Source organism: the organism of the source record quoted next, unplaced genomic scaffold, assembly GCF_019419815.1.
Source record: "Pyrus x bretschneideri cultivar Hongxiangsu unplaced genomic scaffold, Pyrus_bretschneideri_v1 Contig47, whole genome shotgun sequence".
Classification (NCBI taxonomy): Eukaryota; Viridiplantae; Streptophyta; class Magnoliopsida; order Rosales; family Rosaceae; genus Pyrus; species Pyrus x bretschneideri.
In genome coordinates this window covers 1334910-1352066 of record NW_025999784.1, presented here as the reverse complement: position 1 = coordinate 1352066, position 17157 = coordinate 1334910, and the positions used below count along the sequence as shown (strand labels likewise).

Sequence of the window (17157 nt, the reverse complement as noted above, 5' to 3'; positions counted from 1 at the left end):
GATCTAATCAGAACCAACGTCGTCAAAAGATTCAGCAAACAAAGTCAATGTGGGGGTTTATGAAGTTTGAAAATACAAGTGGTAACCCACACGATATCAAATTATATCAAAGTCATGGTACTCATGGACATGACATTAATCTTTTGGCGTATCCCCTTGGTTTGACCATCACACACAAATGAAATGAAATCTATCAAAACAAAATAAAGAATGTCTAATCAGAACTCGAATGTGTCTAACAAACCCTCCCCAGTCCCTACTCTCCCTCCCTCTCGATCCTATGGTTATGACACTTTGACACACCTTACCACCCACATCACCAACTCAGGAAAATCAATTTGAAGGTTGAAAATAGCACCAAGGCATCATGATTGAAATCCATTATGGTGAAAATGACTTTATACGAAATGAGTTCACTGAATTTTAACATTTTGGTATAATGATGCTGTGTCATGTGTAAATTACTCTTGACATAAGATTACATTACTAAATCAGAATGTCACGTGACGGTGAATTCATTTTATATAAGTTACTCTTTCTTCATGAACTGAAAATAAAGGCTTACTGATACCATATGCTATTGTTCTGGTATTTCAAATCAATAACACAAAGCTTGTATGTACCTATTTGGTTATTTCATTAAATAACACTTCTACTCATAAGTGCTTTTATTATAAGCACGTCAACATTTAAATAATAAATGCAAGTATGTTTTTTTGGAAAAATACTTGAAATGAAGAGAATGTGCTTTTCTCATAATAATTTTTAACTTTTTATGACAAACACTGATAGAAACGTTTTTGATGATCTTAAAACACTTTTGGTTATTTTAATCACTTTCAAACAAGTTCAAAATCATGAGCTTTTCCACATAACAGTACATTATTAATTTAAAATACCGTTACAATGACATACATGATATAAAAATGTTTTCCTACCAAGAAACGGTCCTTCTAATGGATAAAACCCAAACCTAAATCCATTAGATATGGAAAAATAGGGATATAGCCTTATAGGGTATTTGAATAAACCCTAACATTTGTATGGGTTTTCTCTTTGCTATGATGCCATATTTTGCCTAGCTATTATTTTCTTTGCATCAGCATTGACCTTCATTTGCAGAGTAGTATCCTTAAGATTCTAGTCATCATAACAGTATCTAGACGTTTGAAGTGTTGGAGGGCGTTTATGTGGCCCAAACGATTAGACACCTAAAGTACTTAACAGATTGATTTGGTTCAACATTGTTAATTGAACATTCCTTGATCAACAATCAGTGCCATGCCGTACTTCTTAGCTCGGTAGGGAGAAAACTTGGTTACACCGATTTCATATACCGATTTTGTATGCTCACGCATTCGCCATACATGTTTACTTGCTATGTCAGGCATAGACAACTAGTGCATGGAACTGGATGTGAGAATTTATATCTCTATTAAGAGAATTCACAATTTGATTGCAAAACTTTCATGTGACGTGTAAGATCGACACGATTGGTGTATAAGGCGGGGATGCAAGAGTTATTTTCCCAAGGGAAAAGAATAACTTTTTATGATACAATCAATATCCTACGTTAGGCAAATCTAAAATGTATGGAGGGGGTTTGAACATTTTCTTCACAATCAATATATGAGCACAATTTCTAATTAATGTGACTATGCTCATGTCTGTACAGGAATTACAAATGTTTTTATTACAACGATATTTTGAGTAATCTAATATCAACTAAGAAGAGAGATTCGAATGAGGTTTAGGAAAATTAACAATATAATTATGAAATGTTCTAACACTGTGTTTGGATGAGGAAATTTAAGATTATTAAGGAATTCCAAAATGACAGAATTTTATTTTTTAGGATTTGTGAATTTTCTTATTTGGATAAAACAACAAAATTTTATTTTTTTGAATTTGTGAATTTTCTTATTTGGTTAACCTAAAAAAAAAATGGAATTCGCATACGAAATTTAATGTGTATATAGAGCTATTAATATACAAATGAAAGATAGTAGTTATGAATGTGCTAATAGTGGTGGTGACGATGGCGGTTTTGGGGGGGGGGGGGAGCTGTGGCGGGGGTGGTGACAGCAATGGTGATGACAATGGGTGGTAGCGGTGCTAGCAACAGGGGCCACAACGCCATGTGGTGGTGGCAGCAGTCGTGATGGTAATGATGATGGTGGGTGGTGGTGTTGGCGGCCACTCATAAGTGAGTTTTTTTTTCTTTTTGTATATTTTCTAATTAAACTCTCACTCATGGAAGTTTGTAATTAACACTTATTGACATGGAACATTTTAATTTGAGAATTGAAGGTTCCAAATTTCAAGTTTTTATTTTTTTTTTTCCACACAAAAACTCTTTCTATGCTTATGAGTCCAAACAAAAGAATTTGTGCATGTTAATTTATTAATTCTGACTTCATATAAATTCCAACTCTATTTTGTTCATTCAGTGTAAAAGAAGGTCTAGTACACAAGACAAAGGGAAACTTTTTTTGTTTTAGGAAAACTAATGAAAAGAGCTTGAAAACTTTGAGTTTTAATGATAAGGACAAAATAAAGGGTAAAATGAATAGTACCAAGATTGACTTTTTTAATACAAAAATGTGGTTTTTCGTTAAAGTGAACAGTACTGGGGGCTTTTCGTTAAAACTCCATTTTTGTTTTTGTTGATGTTCTAGCAACAGTGATGGGCCGTAGTTTTCTCATTAAGGGGCTTTCGGTTTTGGTAGATGTTTAGGATTTTTTTTCTTCATAAATTCGTCTTGGACTGTGGATAAGATTGTGGGCCTGCATTTAGACGAACCAATTTCGATCCAGAGCCCAATTTCAGCGGACCAAGTTATTCTCAAGAGACTACTTCAGATCTTACTCTGCATAGAATATGCTAACATCAGTTGTGGACGGATAAACCTATCACAGCCATTGATGTTTATAGGACCCAACTGTGGGTCCCACTCTCACCAATGAGAGTGATAGCATCCCAACTGTGGGTCCCACTCTCACCAATGAGAGTGATAGCATCCCAACTGTGGGTTTGTAGTACATTAAAAAGTTCATAATTTTGTTCGAGAGTAAGCGAAAAAAGGGAGCACGATTTCAATGAATTTCACCACATTTGTGTTCATGAAATCAGCATAATAATAAAGGAGGAAGAATATACAAATAGAAAACTAAAAATCCTCTGCTACTTTCGCATCAGATCATACGAGCAGTTGTTAAGAAATGAATCGTCACAATCCTGAAACCAATCAAGAATTGTATTTTAGTATTTTACAGACGAGCGGTATTTCTTAGCTATCTATCTTTCTCCTGGTCACGCCCAGCTGTTTTCTATATTTCCTTTTAGCTGAAGAAGCAATGTAATGTGACGCCAAATAATGCTACAAAAGGAGTTAGAATTGAACAAACCTATTTCTTCCGAAGATTTCAGAGGCTTAGTTTCCAGAACAATATCCTTGCCAACATCTGCAATTATCTGTCCTATCATTATACAAATCTGGGTGCGTCATTGGAAAAAGTAAGCACAGGAAACCCACAATTCCAGCTACAGACGCCACGGCTATTAACCCTGGGAAATTAACGAATATAAAGATGAGATCCAGGAATGTAACTAACACAACACAGTAAAAAACACACAGCCATAAGGAGACAACACAGCATTAGAATTTTGGAGGTCTTTTAAGTGATACATTTTCACTTCGTACTGAAAGATGTTCTGGTTAGTCACAAGGAGAATATTTGGCTTAAGTTTGCTACTGTGTGAACAGAACAGACTCTGTAGCATCCATGCCCGCCTTGTGTGTGATTTCAAAGGGGCACCTAGGTTTATGTTGTGTTCTACAGTGATCAGGACTCCATGCCCCAAAATATAGTTGCAACTTTCCTATTTCTTCTTTTCATCTGAATGGCTCATTTTATTCTTGTTCTTTACAATCGCTTGGGTGTCTTCCCATCTCCTTTTACACACATGATTTTCGTGCAGCTAAGTAAAAGATTAAACAATGGAAAATTCGCTCTTCATTCTTTACGCGCAGTGCAGATACCCAAGTTTCATGAGATAATTTCATGATGGTAAAACGAAGAAAAACAATAGTACACATAGAATGGTTTTAGAATTGCTAATAACACATTGCAGAAGTTTCTGGAGTATGATCAACATCTTTGATATTGATAAATCGCAAGCAGGTTACTTTCTAAAACTACATTCTATTATTTCTCAGGTATGCAGTTTTTATCTTTTTTGGTAATTAGGTACTCATTGGGTTGCTAGGAAACTGTACTCGCATACCTTTCCCTCGTGAAACTAGCACAGGCAATCCCATAAAGTTGCAGAACGCGTGAGCAACTAAAGGAGCAAGAAAATGTCCTGCATCGAATAAATATGACTTGTATCAACAACATACAAAAGTATCTCATGGAAAGAGAAGGAAATGAAAAAGCTCTCCATATGCACACTGCATACCTCATTAAGTACCATATTATAATCAATGTAACACAAAAGCCTACTGTGAAGGACAAGAGACACAATAACAATTATACAGAATGGTGTTAACTATCACCTACCAGTTTGAATGAACAGAAAAGATGCATATGAGCCAAAGACGACGGTATAGCCAAGCTGGAGACCTGTCAAACGCACATTCAATTAATTGATTATCATGTTGACAATTGTACATTTTCACAGATAAAAATACCGCAGATTGAGTGTACTAAAGAAACGGGAGAGGGATTCCATGATGCAACAGCCTATCGGTACCGATTTTCTAGGCTGAATCTCTCTGTCCTCCCCATGCAAGGAGGGAAAAGTTGAGCATACCTATAACCTTGAAGGCTTTGATCAAGTTATAGTTTTGCCTGCTGTAGACCTCCATTAGATGATTTAAATGTGCTGCAAATTAACCTTGCACAATAAGATTAAATTTTCTCCAAGTTTAGTCAACAAATGTGACCTACAAAAGAAAACTATACTATTTTCAAATGAAATGTCATAGCGATTACTTATGTAGAGCAGACAAAAAAAATATCGGCCACACAAAGGAATATATCGAAGGGATTTTGCTGCACTAACAAATTTGGAATTTCAGAGAGTAAAAGTAACCAGAAGACAAACTTTTGTAGTTTTACGTTGAGGGTCAATCATCAAGGGTCTCTGGGCTTGAAAACGGAGAATATATAAGATATGGTTAAATCATATTTTAACATATACACAAGCATGAATTACCAGTAAACACAGACACAAACAGTGAGAACGATGCTTTGCTATTTAACAGCATTGCAAATGTAGAAGTTATCAGTCAGCAAAGCCATCAACTATTAATACACAAAAACCAGGTTCTTAGTAAATAACCAGATTAATGGTCATGACAGACATCTAATATGACATTTGCTTAACTTACCCAAACTGAAGAAAATGGGGCAGAGAAAGATGACTGTGGATTTTTGGAATCCTCCGCAGAGAAGTAATGGGATCATACATGCTCTAAACACCAACTCTTCGGTAATAGGAGCCTGTTGAAAAATTACTGCCAATGAATTGACGCCACAAAAAATACTATTTAAACCAACTGAAGCCAAAGATACATATTGATAAAAGTAGGACACTCAATCTATATCTTCATCACACGAAGATTCCACTTGCGAACCAGGAAAAGTTAACATGAAATATATTCGTTATAGGGTTTACATAAAAAAGGAATAATTTAATTCAGCACCAAAATTACAACGAAACTTACCACAACATAATTACGCCAAACCAAGACATTGGAAGCTACTGAGCGCGTGCAGGCAACAGCCTCTTGTGAGACATTTTTGATATATACGAACGAAAAGCCTCCACCATAATTCATATCCTCCCTCAATGAACTCACTAGCATTAGCACCTTAAGGACCAAGGATCCAGCATACATGAGAGCAGTCAACGACAGAGGAAAGACCATGGCTTGCCACTGTTTCACACATAAAATCCCGATTCAGCATGCCAATTTTAGGAAGCATTCACCGTTTTCCAGTCTACACACGATACGTAGCGAAAAACAGCTGCTTCTTTTAGGTAATCACTAGGAGGGCTTTATCAAAAACAAATAGGAACCCAACAATATCAAGATTGTATCTTAGCATAATATACTCACAATATGGTCCGTTCGGATTCCGTATACACTTAACAGAGATGATACCTCCCTGCTTTTCATCTGGCATTATTCAACAATGTTAACAAAGTGAGATAAAAAATAACAAAATTTCAATTGTTCAACATTTAAGCATTACCCAGTAACAGAAATTTAATCTATTTTCTTCCTTGAACAGTAATTTCATCTACTTCCTATTATACTAAAACAGTCAAATTTCCTAATATGCTAAATTTTCTGCTTAGTTACAGAGCTGACATTGTTCAAAGCGATAATCAAAGAAGCTGAAGATCTGTACTGGGTCAATTGAAACTGGGAAGTTAAAGAGGACTTACAGGGAGGAGGAGGGCGGAGACGGCGATTGAGACGACGGATGAAATGGCGGCGCATAAGAACCGTCGGATCATGAAGTTCTTGAAGGAAGGAGGAGGAGGGAGACGGAGGATCAGAGTCGGGGCGTAGAGAATGGCTACGTAGAACAGCGCCGTGGCAGCGCAGGCCACCACTGCCACTGCTTTCGAAACGCCGCCGTCGTCCATTTTTCAGTTGAGAGACGGAGATTATCCGCTCACTGTAGCGGTCGTTGGTATTGAATTTCGACGGTTTTTTCTGGGCTTTTATGTTGACTTGGATAATAGAAGGGGCAAACTGTAATTTAACCATCATAAGAACGTCACCTAGCCAATACCGGGCGGCAAAGCACAGTAGCTCAACTCTGAAAAGACGGAAAAGCCCTTATTCCCCCTCCAAAATACAACCGCTTTCTGTGTTTAACTAATCTCCCCACCTCGCTGGAATACTCCCACACACACTCCTCCCTCTTCCTCTTCCTCTCCCTCTCTCGATCCCCCAATTTCTGCAAACCCTAATCGATCTCGCCCCCGAATTCCCCAAATCCGCCATCCGAGCTCTCCCGATCGAACAATGACGAAGGATTTCGCCGTCCCCCCTGTGGTATTCCCCTCCGGCGGCAACCCAAGCGCTGTCGGAGCCAACAACATCCAGCAACGACGCGTCGCAACGGCGCCGTTTCAGCCCCCGCGCACCTCAACCTCCTCCATCCCCTTCATGTCCTTCGACATCGGTTCCGCCGCCGCCTCGTCCTCCTCCTCCTCCTCCCTCTTCGGCGGCCCGATCGGATCCTCCTCCGTCCCTGGCGGCTCCGCCTCTTTCGAGGACGAGGAGCCCCTCCTCGACGAGCTCGGTATCCACCCTGACCAAATCTGGCGAAAAACCAAGTCCATTCTCAACCCGTTCCGGTCCAACCCGGCGGTCCACAAGGACTCGGACCTCTCCGGGCCTATCCTCCTCTACATGTCACTCTGCCTCTTCCAACTCCTCGCCGGAAAAATTCAGTTCGGTGTCATACTCGGGTGGATCGTCGTTTCATCAATCTTCCTCTACATCGTCTTCAACATGCTCGCCGGGCGTAACGGCAATCTCGACCTGCACAGATGTACGTCCGTGGTGGGGTATTGTATGCTGCCCGTGGTGATCTTATCGGCTGCCTCTCTCTTCGTCCCCCAAGGCGGCACCTTCAGGATCGCCGTGGCTGCCGTCTTCGTCTTGTGGGCTACTAGGGTTTGCACAGGGCTCATGGTTGCGCTTGCTGACGGTGGCGATGAGCATCGCGGCTTGATAGCGTATGCTTGTTTCTTGATTTACACTCTGTTTTCGCTTCTTGTGATATTTTAGTGGAATTTGGTGTCAAAGAATTTGGGCATTGCAAATTTTTGTTGGTTGGTTAATAGTGAATGGGTTAAAACATCTCTTTAGCTGTGATTTAGTTGTGAATTGGAAGTATCATGAATGTATGTTGGGACATGTAGAAAATGGAGATATCACGACGAAATGAATTTATCATTTTCGGTCACGATTCCTTGGAAAAATGTTTTACCTCATGAGTATTACTTGTTAGAAATGGATTTAGAAATGGATTTGTCGTCATGTATCGTCTCAATTACATTGCATTGTTGCTGTTGTTTTTTTGATTTTATTCTCCTATAAGCTCTTGAATTAAGTGATTCATTCTGCTCATGTACTCCCCGCTTAGATAAGCTAAGATATAACAGTTGCTCTGTCATCTAGCCACTTTGTAGCATAAGATGTGCTTGACTAAATGTTGAAACAAAATAGGGACTTAAAAGGTTTGTATCTGGGGTTCACTCTGAAGCATGAAATTGAGACGATAATCAAGTTCACACTGTGATGGTTGGCTATGCACAGACTGGACACACAAGGCCACGTGCATCAAATAATAAAAGAAAGCGCCGTGTTCTTGGTGTTTGGAAATAGTCATGTAGGGCTCATTTTAACTGGTTAGGTGCAAAAGTGAAAGCTTCAAATGATTTTTTTTTTGCTGATTTAGGCTAACAAAGCCTGTAGTCCATAGGATATGGGTAATTCATCTTTATGATGGTCTTAAACTTTGCGAAATAGGAAGTTGTAGTGGGCCTTCCCATTAATTACTGTAAATCTGTAGATTTTGGCTAGGGGCTGTGGCCGAGTCATAAAATGAAGGATCATTAGTTTCTTACATTTCTTTTTGGTTAGGTTGTTGGACACTTTGACGTAGTTTTATCTGCTTAAAATATCTTGTAGTCGCTATAGATTTATTAGAATGTGCGGTAGGTGAAGAGAAACCTTATAGCTGAAACTAAGAAATTTGAAACTTTCATTGAATTTGCAAGATGAGAGGAGAAAAATTACTGAAGATAGTGAACATACTGTTCTTATGTGTAGAAGGAAATAGGGATCTGCTTATGGTATTTGCATCGCTTCTACAATTTTAGCTTAAAGGATTGAACGTGATGAATTTATCCTTAATGATGGAAAATGTGGCCCTGGTTTATATGCTCAATGTTCAGGCCTCGTTTGCTGTCTAGGATTGGATTGGAATGGATATAACGCATTAAACGAGCCCTTAGAGCTAGATAACAATAGACGTTACGACACTTATTAGGTGATTGGTATCCAAACTCCGTAGATTGGTTTTGTCGCATTGTTAAGACTCCGGAGAGCTATTGTTTTTGGTTGTTAACTAACTTAAGGTTTAAAAGTAGCGTGTCCTAAGTGTGCAACGTCTTGTGCTCAGTTGAGGTAGTTAGGACTACTACTCAAACTTTGGTGGTTTTGGTAGATATTGAATCAACAGTTCCTTTTCGACACTGGATTGTTAGCTTTTCTAGATTCAAATTAGCTTCCATCTTTCTTTTATTAAATTATTAACTGCTCATCCACTTACAAAGATGTTGACTTTAGATACCGCATTGCGTGTGATGAAATCGGATTCTTTGGTATTTTCTTGTGGAAAATGGATTAGTTTTGTATCGTATGATGTGGCAAGTGTGTGTACATATCATATCGTGATTTAGAATTTGGAAGATCATTTGTATTTGAGTTGGTAGTGAGTACAATTTCCTTTTTCCTTGCCAATTGGGGTTATAATATGGATCTCGGGTACTAGTATTTTGAGAATCCACCTAAATGCATCGAGAGTCTAGACTCGTTTATTTGACGATATAATGAAAGTCTCTAGGACTTGCCTTATGCGTCACGCATACGTGGGATTTGACTGTGGAAGATGTATTTGCTTTCAAAGACCAACCTCGACATTCTTTTATTGTCGTTGTAAATTTGTTGAAGCGCGTTCTACTTCCCACCTGAACTGCAACCTCACCACCAAACATCTGAAATGTGCACATATATAAGTAGAATATATAGCATGTCTATGAAACTTAAAACAACCCACAATCATGGCTTCTCCCGTTGGAGGTTCTGCTTCCGCGCAACATGCCGGACTGTGTAAGGGCCTACCGGACATGGAAGATGAAGACGATCTCTTCGAGATTGATCTCGATTCAGTTGACAGCATTCCTCAAACACAGTACTACTGGGACAGCTATTTCACAGAGACCGGAAATGCATTGCTTGCCAATTGCCTACTGCCCGTAACCTGACATCTCCCGTGCCATCCCGATGGTTTCGAAGGCACTATCGTCGTCGGAGCAGACTGGCGATGTTGCAATGATCCCACAGGCTGTGCCCTTGGAGCAGCTTCTAGGGTTGCCATTCCTGGAGGCTTTTGGGCTTCACCAAAAGGAAATGAAACGAATGTGTGATCCGGTTAGGAAAACTGGAGCTCATTTGGATGTTGGGCCTGAGCCACTAGAAGGAAGGTATCACTTTGTTTATGGGAGATGAGTGCTGGTCTCCCAAAAGTCCAATTGAAGAAAAAGGAGAAAAGATTTATGACTTTTACTTATAAATAATTTATTAATGGGAAATTTTATTTAAACCCATTTAACCTCTTTTTACATTCAACTTAAATTTTAAATGTCAATTGTCTATTTTACTCTATTGCATAATTACTATTAAGTACAAAATGAAATTAATAATAAAACTCAAATTTATCAATAAACCCAAACCCTATAATTAAACCCTATGATCACTCTTTGTTTATTCTATGTTTGTTTTGGCTAAAACCTTAATAGCTTTTATAGAGAAAAATAAGTTTTTTATTTATTTATTGATGGATGGTAATTTTGAAGTTTTGAATCCTCCAATCAAGGTATGACTCAATTTATGAATTTTTTGTTCGTTTGGTTTCAATTTTTTAGAGTGTAGAAGTTATTTACTGTAATTTTTTTCAACAAATACAACGAAAGCATCCAACAATGAAAAATGTCCGGTGTGAAAGGACCCAGTAACTGATTGAATTGCCCATAAGTGGACTCCTCGTTCGCTACTTTTATACTGATTGTTTTAATTGAAATTTCAAGTTTCTTATGGCATTTGTAATGTTAAAATATGCTCAAATCAAGCACACTAATGATGCATGAATGAAATCGTTAATTGAGCAAACACAAGAAATCAACAAGCTTTTCTATTTTAGAAGTTTCATTTGTATACAATTTTCATTGGTACATTATAGGGCTTGTGTTAGTGAGGTGACAATTGTGCAAGTTGACACATTCTCAACAAGTCTAAGTGCACTTAAAACTTGTTAGATGAAACACCAGTTGAATTTCTATTGAAGCACTTAAAGCCTCTGTCACTAGAAGCAAACCAAGTAATAAACTAACTCAATATCACAAGTCTAACCGTTAATTATGGTAGAAGTTATTTGTGTAGTAGCTTCCACGCTATAAGAGCCGTACTCCTCTCTGTTGGAAAATTAGGCAAGCACTTACCCGAACGCAACCCGTCACCACTCCCAACAGGTAGCCTTATCCAGTTTTTGTTTATGTGTGTACTAGCTTTCCCCACTGGGGTGGTAGCCCTCTCTGGCCTTTTCCTAGTTATGATTTCCAAAAGGACAATCCCATAACTATACACATCGCTTTTCGCAAGTGATTTTTAGCATGCATGCATATTCTGCAGGTAACAATTGAATTATCAGCTTTTGTGTTGTGGAAAAACTTAGGTCTAAACACATCAAATTTAGCTTCTAAAAATCACATGGGTGTAAAAATAAATCTACATATTGAATTGGGTTTATGGGGGTATATTAGGTATTAAATTTAGGTTTAAAGAGATATTAATAGTTTAGTTAAAAATCAAATGGGTGCAAAGAGTAAGCTAAGTATAGAAATTGGTTATATGAGTTTAAATAAAATTTCTCTTTATATTTTATTAATTTGTTGCTTACTTTTTAATTTCTTTAATCTACTCTTTCATTTGTTGATTACTTATGAGTTATGATACAATAAAATGATTTAGAAATTAATACGACTAGTTTAGGGACTGTTTGTGTTTAGTATCCAACTTTTATCACTAAAGAATAGTTTGAATATTAAGTCCAAAACTCTTGTTTGGTAGGCCAACTCTTGAAAACAGACTTAAAAAATATGCCAAATCTTTAAAAATAGAAAAAGCCGGTTTTCAAAGTTTTTAAGAGCTCATTTGAGAGTACTTTTAAATGACTGAAAGAACTTTAAAAAAAAATTTGGAACCAATATTTAGTAAAAGGCAAGTTAATCTTGAAAAGACACTTGAAGTGCTTCCAGTAAGAAGTACATAACTGGTGCTTCTTACAAGAAGCACTTTAATTAGCATTTGAAACTCAAAAACATTTTCTCTAAAAGTATTTTAAGTCATTTAAAAACACTTCCCAGATGAGCCTAAACTTAATTCCAACCAAAAACTAAAAATCAAAATAACCCCAACGTGATGGTTTGCCAATAGAGACTCACTTTCTTTGAATGAGTCCATTCGGTCAACGGTTATTTCTTATATTTGCATGTAGTCAATATTAGGCTTGTAAAAGAGTCGAGGCCCGATGGGCCCGTCCTAGCCCAATTCTTTTTTTTTTTTTTTGCTTTGGGCTAGCTTGGCTCAATTTTAAAGCTGGACTTTATCCGGCAGATTTTAAAGATGACAATTATCTTAGTAATTTAAACTTGAAATTTGAAGGCTCCAAATTCCAAATTTTTCTATAAGAAATTTCTACAATAATTTTTATGTCTATGAATTCAAATATGAATTTGTTGCATGTCACTTTAAGATTTTTAAATTTGATTGAAAGCTCTAATTTTATTTTCCTCATTCAAACGTAGCGATAACAAATATAATTAAGGTGAGTAAAGATTATTCCTTGAACTTCATGATAGACATTTTTACCACCTGTAAAAGTAGGGATGAAAACACTTAAAAATACTTGCAAGAGTACAAGGTCATCGTAGTATAGCATCTCAATCAAGGTCGTTTTCGTAGGGATTGATTGAATAATTTGTATTTAAACTAATTCTTAATTAACTATTTAAAACAAAGTTTGGAAAATGTTGATTTTATGACCTAAAATATTAAAAACGAATTTAATTAAAAATAATTAAATAAATTGGCAAAGTAAAGAAAACAAAAGAAAATAGTTTTGAAAATAAATTTGAGCACTAGGGTTCCGCCATCCCTTTAACAATCTTATGTAGATTTACCAATTACTTATGACTTACCCATGCAACTTTGAAGGTTAGGTTTTCCTAATGCATATTGTACTTGTGGTATTCAAGCTAGAGCGTATATCAAACATGCAATCCGTCTTTGATGTTCAGATCAAATATAAACATGCATGACTCATTACGCTTTGTGACAACCTTTTGAAAAACCATGCAACCCTTAAGACGTGGTATTCGCCCTAGGTGAAATTACAATTATCAACCACAAGAAGCAATACTTAATTCCCCGGTGGTATTCCAACCCAATTGCATCCGATTACTTATCTAAACATCCTAATGGTAACTAAGCATTAAGATATAGAGATAATTTAAAGCAGATTGATTAATAATTCAAAGTATGCATGCATAATATCATAAGCATTTAAATAAAAACTACATATTCATGCTAAGACTCAAGGCATCGCCTTAGCAAAGGAAAATTAGTTACGAACAACCATAAAACAAAAGGAATTTATTGAAATAGAAAAATGATAGAAAACACCTTGAAAATAAACTTCAAAAACTCTCTAGAGTAGTGCGTGCATTCCCCCCTAACCCTAATGGCTAAAAAACCTTATTTATACTACTAGAAAATAAAATTCTTCATAGAAAATGTCTTCTTAAAACTAGGAAACATAACAGAATAAGATAATAAGGAAATAAAAAGTTTCCTATTTAAACTGAAATTCGGAGTTATCAGAAAATCAGACTTTCGATCAACCAAATCAATTCCGATTTGGTCCCAAAAGGTCTCTTTATAATGGGAGAGTGTGAGTGAACAGATCCAAGTAGCACATAAGCTTCTTAGTAACCCCCTGTGAGTATTTCTGAACCTCAACTTTGTTTTTGCACTCCGCACTGCCTAATCTCATGAATGTAGAGGAATGGATGAATGTGTTGGGGTGAATGAATGTTGATTGCACGCCCATAGTTGAGATTAGGCCGAATCAGTTTTGGATGCAACCTGCACTCGCAAAATTAAAACCTAATTAGAGAAGTAGAGAAAAATAACAAGAATTAAAAACTGCATTTTTTTGTTCTTCAATTTTCTGAATTTTTTTTATTTAAAATTTTTGTATTAAAGATTAAAAGTAAATAAAATAAAATGAACAATGTCATGCCCCGATCTCGACATACGTCCTAGATCGACACGCGACGTCACCAAATACTCGTATATCTAACATACCCATCTCCGGGATATGGCAACATACCCTACGTACCCTCATTAGGAATTAAGCCATTCGTACTTCACCATTGCTATAACTCGAAATATAACACAGTCTATTTAAAGCCAAAATGCATAACATTCCTCAATCAAACATTTGGATTTGATAAGCATGAATTATTCGATTCAGACTACATAACAACCTGCAAGACAGTCAAGGTTTCTATTTCATCCATCATATAAATCATTATGTTTCAACATAAAATCGCTATTCATATCATGTAATATATCAAAGAATCAAAAAAGCACAATAGTATCCTCTAGTCGCATTGATCACAGATCTAATCATTTTAATAACAATCATATTCAACATCCTTCCACAATCATCTCAAGTAACCCATTCCATGATATCAAGGAGGCACGGTACTAACATTTAATTATGTTAATCAGCCAATCAAATCACATCTCAATGCTCATAATTAATAAAGACTTCTATATAATTCCCTGCATGGATTTCAAGTAATAACTTGATAATTCTAATTTATATTCACAAGATTTATTGTGGGTAATTCCCATTGACTCAAATCCAGGGTACAAGTCTAACATATGAAAATGAGCAAGAGTAGGGATTCCGGACCACTCAACGGAATCCAAAACTATCAATCGGTTTCTCGCATGTGAAATTAGTGTCATTGATCACAATCTATAAACATCAAATATAGAATCATGCTTTATGAAATCATAATCAAGTCACTGACAACTTCGCAGGAATCACCCAGACATCCAATGACTTTTCTAATTCAAAGCACAAGATTCTCAAAATCCATCGTTCATACGTACATTAAAAACTAGAACTAGAGGGACGCAGTTCGGCTGAGCATAAGGAAAAATACATTCAAGCAAAGGTAATCCATTAACTTCCATTGCTCAGTTCTAATATTAAAAAATGCGTATAGCTTGAAAGTTGCATTAAGTTTTCGTGAAATTATTGCAGTTAAAACAACCAAAAAGAAACGAATGGTGAATCTTAAAGATCCAATTTTATGCAGAAGTTAAATATGATAGAAAACAGGGATAACTTTATATGTATGCCAGCTTAATGGACATTGGACCCTGGCATACAAGTTAATTATTTCAAGTCTCTTTGCCGTTTGTTTGCCGTTGTATTTACCGTATGAACACATATTCCAATCATCTTCCAGTTTCCGTTGCGTTTTGAATGTTTCTCCTATTATGCTATTACCGTCGACTGTCTGCTGTAATTACCTATTTGGGGTTGAAAACTGTGCTTGACAGAAACAAATTCATCCTTTTGTCTAATTCTTAGACGAAAACTTGTGATGCAGGGGTCCACGCCCGTCAATTGAAGATGGGCGAGGGCAAAGTGCATTAGAAAGAGCGATGGAGATGGGAGCAATTACAGACAAGGAGTTTTTCATACTACTTTCTGAACACGAGTGAATCGGAAATTTCGTCCATTATGCCGGTTTCCTTCTCACTTTCTGCTAATGCCGGAAACCTGTTTTAACTTTACTGACTGTTGTCATGAACGAGAGCCTAATTCCTCTGCAGAACATGAAGCAGTCGAGTTCCTGTCCGTTAATCTCTGTCGGTGTCACGAGTATTTTCTTCATCACAGTTTTTTCATAATGTACTGTAATTTGTCTATAGGGGAATTATGAAGTTTAAATTATGATTTAATGCAGTTTTTAAATTAAAATGTTGTGAATTTTATTGAGATCCATTTAATATTTACATTCACCTAAACCAGCCTTCCTCATCTTGTTATTAAAGAAAACAAAATAATAACAAACATTATCAAGATTCAAGGTGCTAATTAAACCATCAATTTCTTAAGAAAAAAAATGACAAAGTGAAAAAAAATTGATACCAAATAACGAAGGCAATCAAGGTGGTATATGCCTCCTAGATGTACCTAGAATTGTCAAAAAAATTAAAACTATATATATAACTTGCGCGATGTGACAGTGGGGTCATTGCACAAACATACTTTGCGCGACACACCAACCAATGCGTCACGCAAAAACTATTTACGCGGCGCATCAACAATGCGTCACGCAAAGGGTGTTTGTGTGACGAACAAACTGCGTCGCACAAAGGCTTTTTGTGGGCCACGTTTGTAAATATTTTAAATTGACAATTGATTTAGTTCATTGTATTCATATAGGATAAAGGAGTGTAGTTGTAAAAAATCATTAAAATCGACATTAAAATTATTGCTAAATCGTGATTTTTCGTTTATAACAGTCGAAAAGTGTTGTCCCATTATTTGATCTCTAGATGTTCGTTTTTTGCAATTTTTGACGTATGTGATCTCGGAACATATACAAACAAGTTTGATGGTTGAATCATTGAAATTAGTTTCGTACAATGCGTATCCCATCAAAACGATAGATTCCCTAACACTGAGAGTTTATTTATACTATCACTATCATATGGGCACACACAAAGTGTGTGAGAAATTTTTTTATTTTTGTTTTTGAAATAGAAGGAGAGAGGAAGAGAGCGATAGAGAATGTGGGAGTGGGAAGTTTTTTTTATTTTATTTTTTTAATTAGAAATATATTAGGATTACATGTAGGCAATGTTCTAAAAATTGGCCTAGGCGGTGGGCGGTGGGCTTCCGTGGCAATTTTGGGCAAACCGTTTTCAATAAAACGGAGAGGGTTTAGGAGGCCGACTAGGTGGTGCTAGGCGGTGTTAGGCGGTGCTAGGCGGCATGGTAAGCGGTTCCTCGTCTCTCTGCTCTGTGTATGTGCAAATTGCAAACCCATAACATCTAGATGTCTCTCGTCGTCCTGCATCTTAGATTTGACCGGTATTGCAAACCCCAGACTTTTGTGCATGAAAACGGAGAAGTGTGGTGGTGATAGAGGGAGATGTGTGGTGGAGAGATGAAGGGATTGAGGGAGAA

At 36.8% G+C, this 17157-nt stretch overlaps 2 protein-coding genes across 2 annotated transcripts; one reads left to right on the top strand and one right to left on the bottom strand.

Moving 5' to 3' along the window:
- Positions 1 to 3072: 3072 nt before the first annotated feature.
- Positions 3073 to 7056, bottom strand: LOC103963626 (CAAX prenyl protease 2). The gene is made up of 9 exons (XM_009376461.3): positions 6461 to 7056; positions 6129 to 6188; positions 5733 to 5945; positions 5397 to 5508; positions 4817 to 4888; positions 4564 to 4626; positions 4289 to 4366; positions 3409 to 3568; positions 3073 to 3238 (listed from the first exon to the last, which is right to left on the bottom strand). The coding sequence occupies exons 1-8, from the start codon at positions 6662 to 6664 to the stop codon at positions 3435 to 3437; spliced, it is 936 nt and encodes a 311-aa protein (XP_009374736.1). The 5' UTR covers positions 6665 to 7056; the 3' UTR covers positions 3073 to 3238; positions 3409 to 3434.
- LOC103963627 (protein YIPF5 homolog) lies at positions 7050 to 8072 on the top strand. The gene has a single exon (XM_009376462.3). It carries the CDS (start codon positions 7050 to 7052, stop codon positions 7818 to 7820), a length of 771 nt encoding a protein of 256 aa, XP_009374737.1. The 3' UTR covers positions 7821 to 8072.
- The last annotated feature ends 9085 nt before the right edge of the window (positions 8073 to 17157 follow it).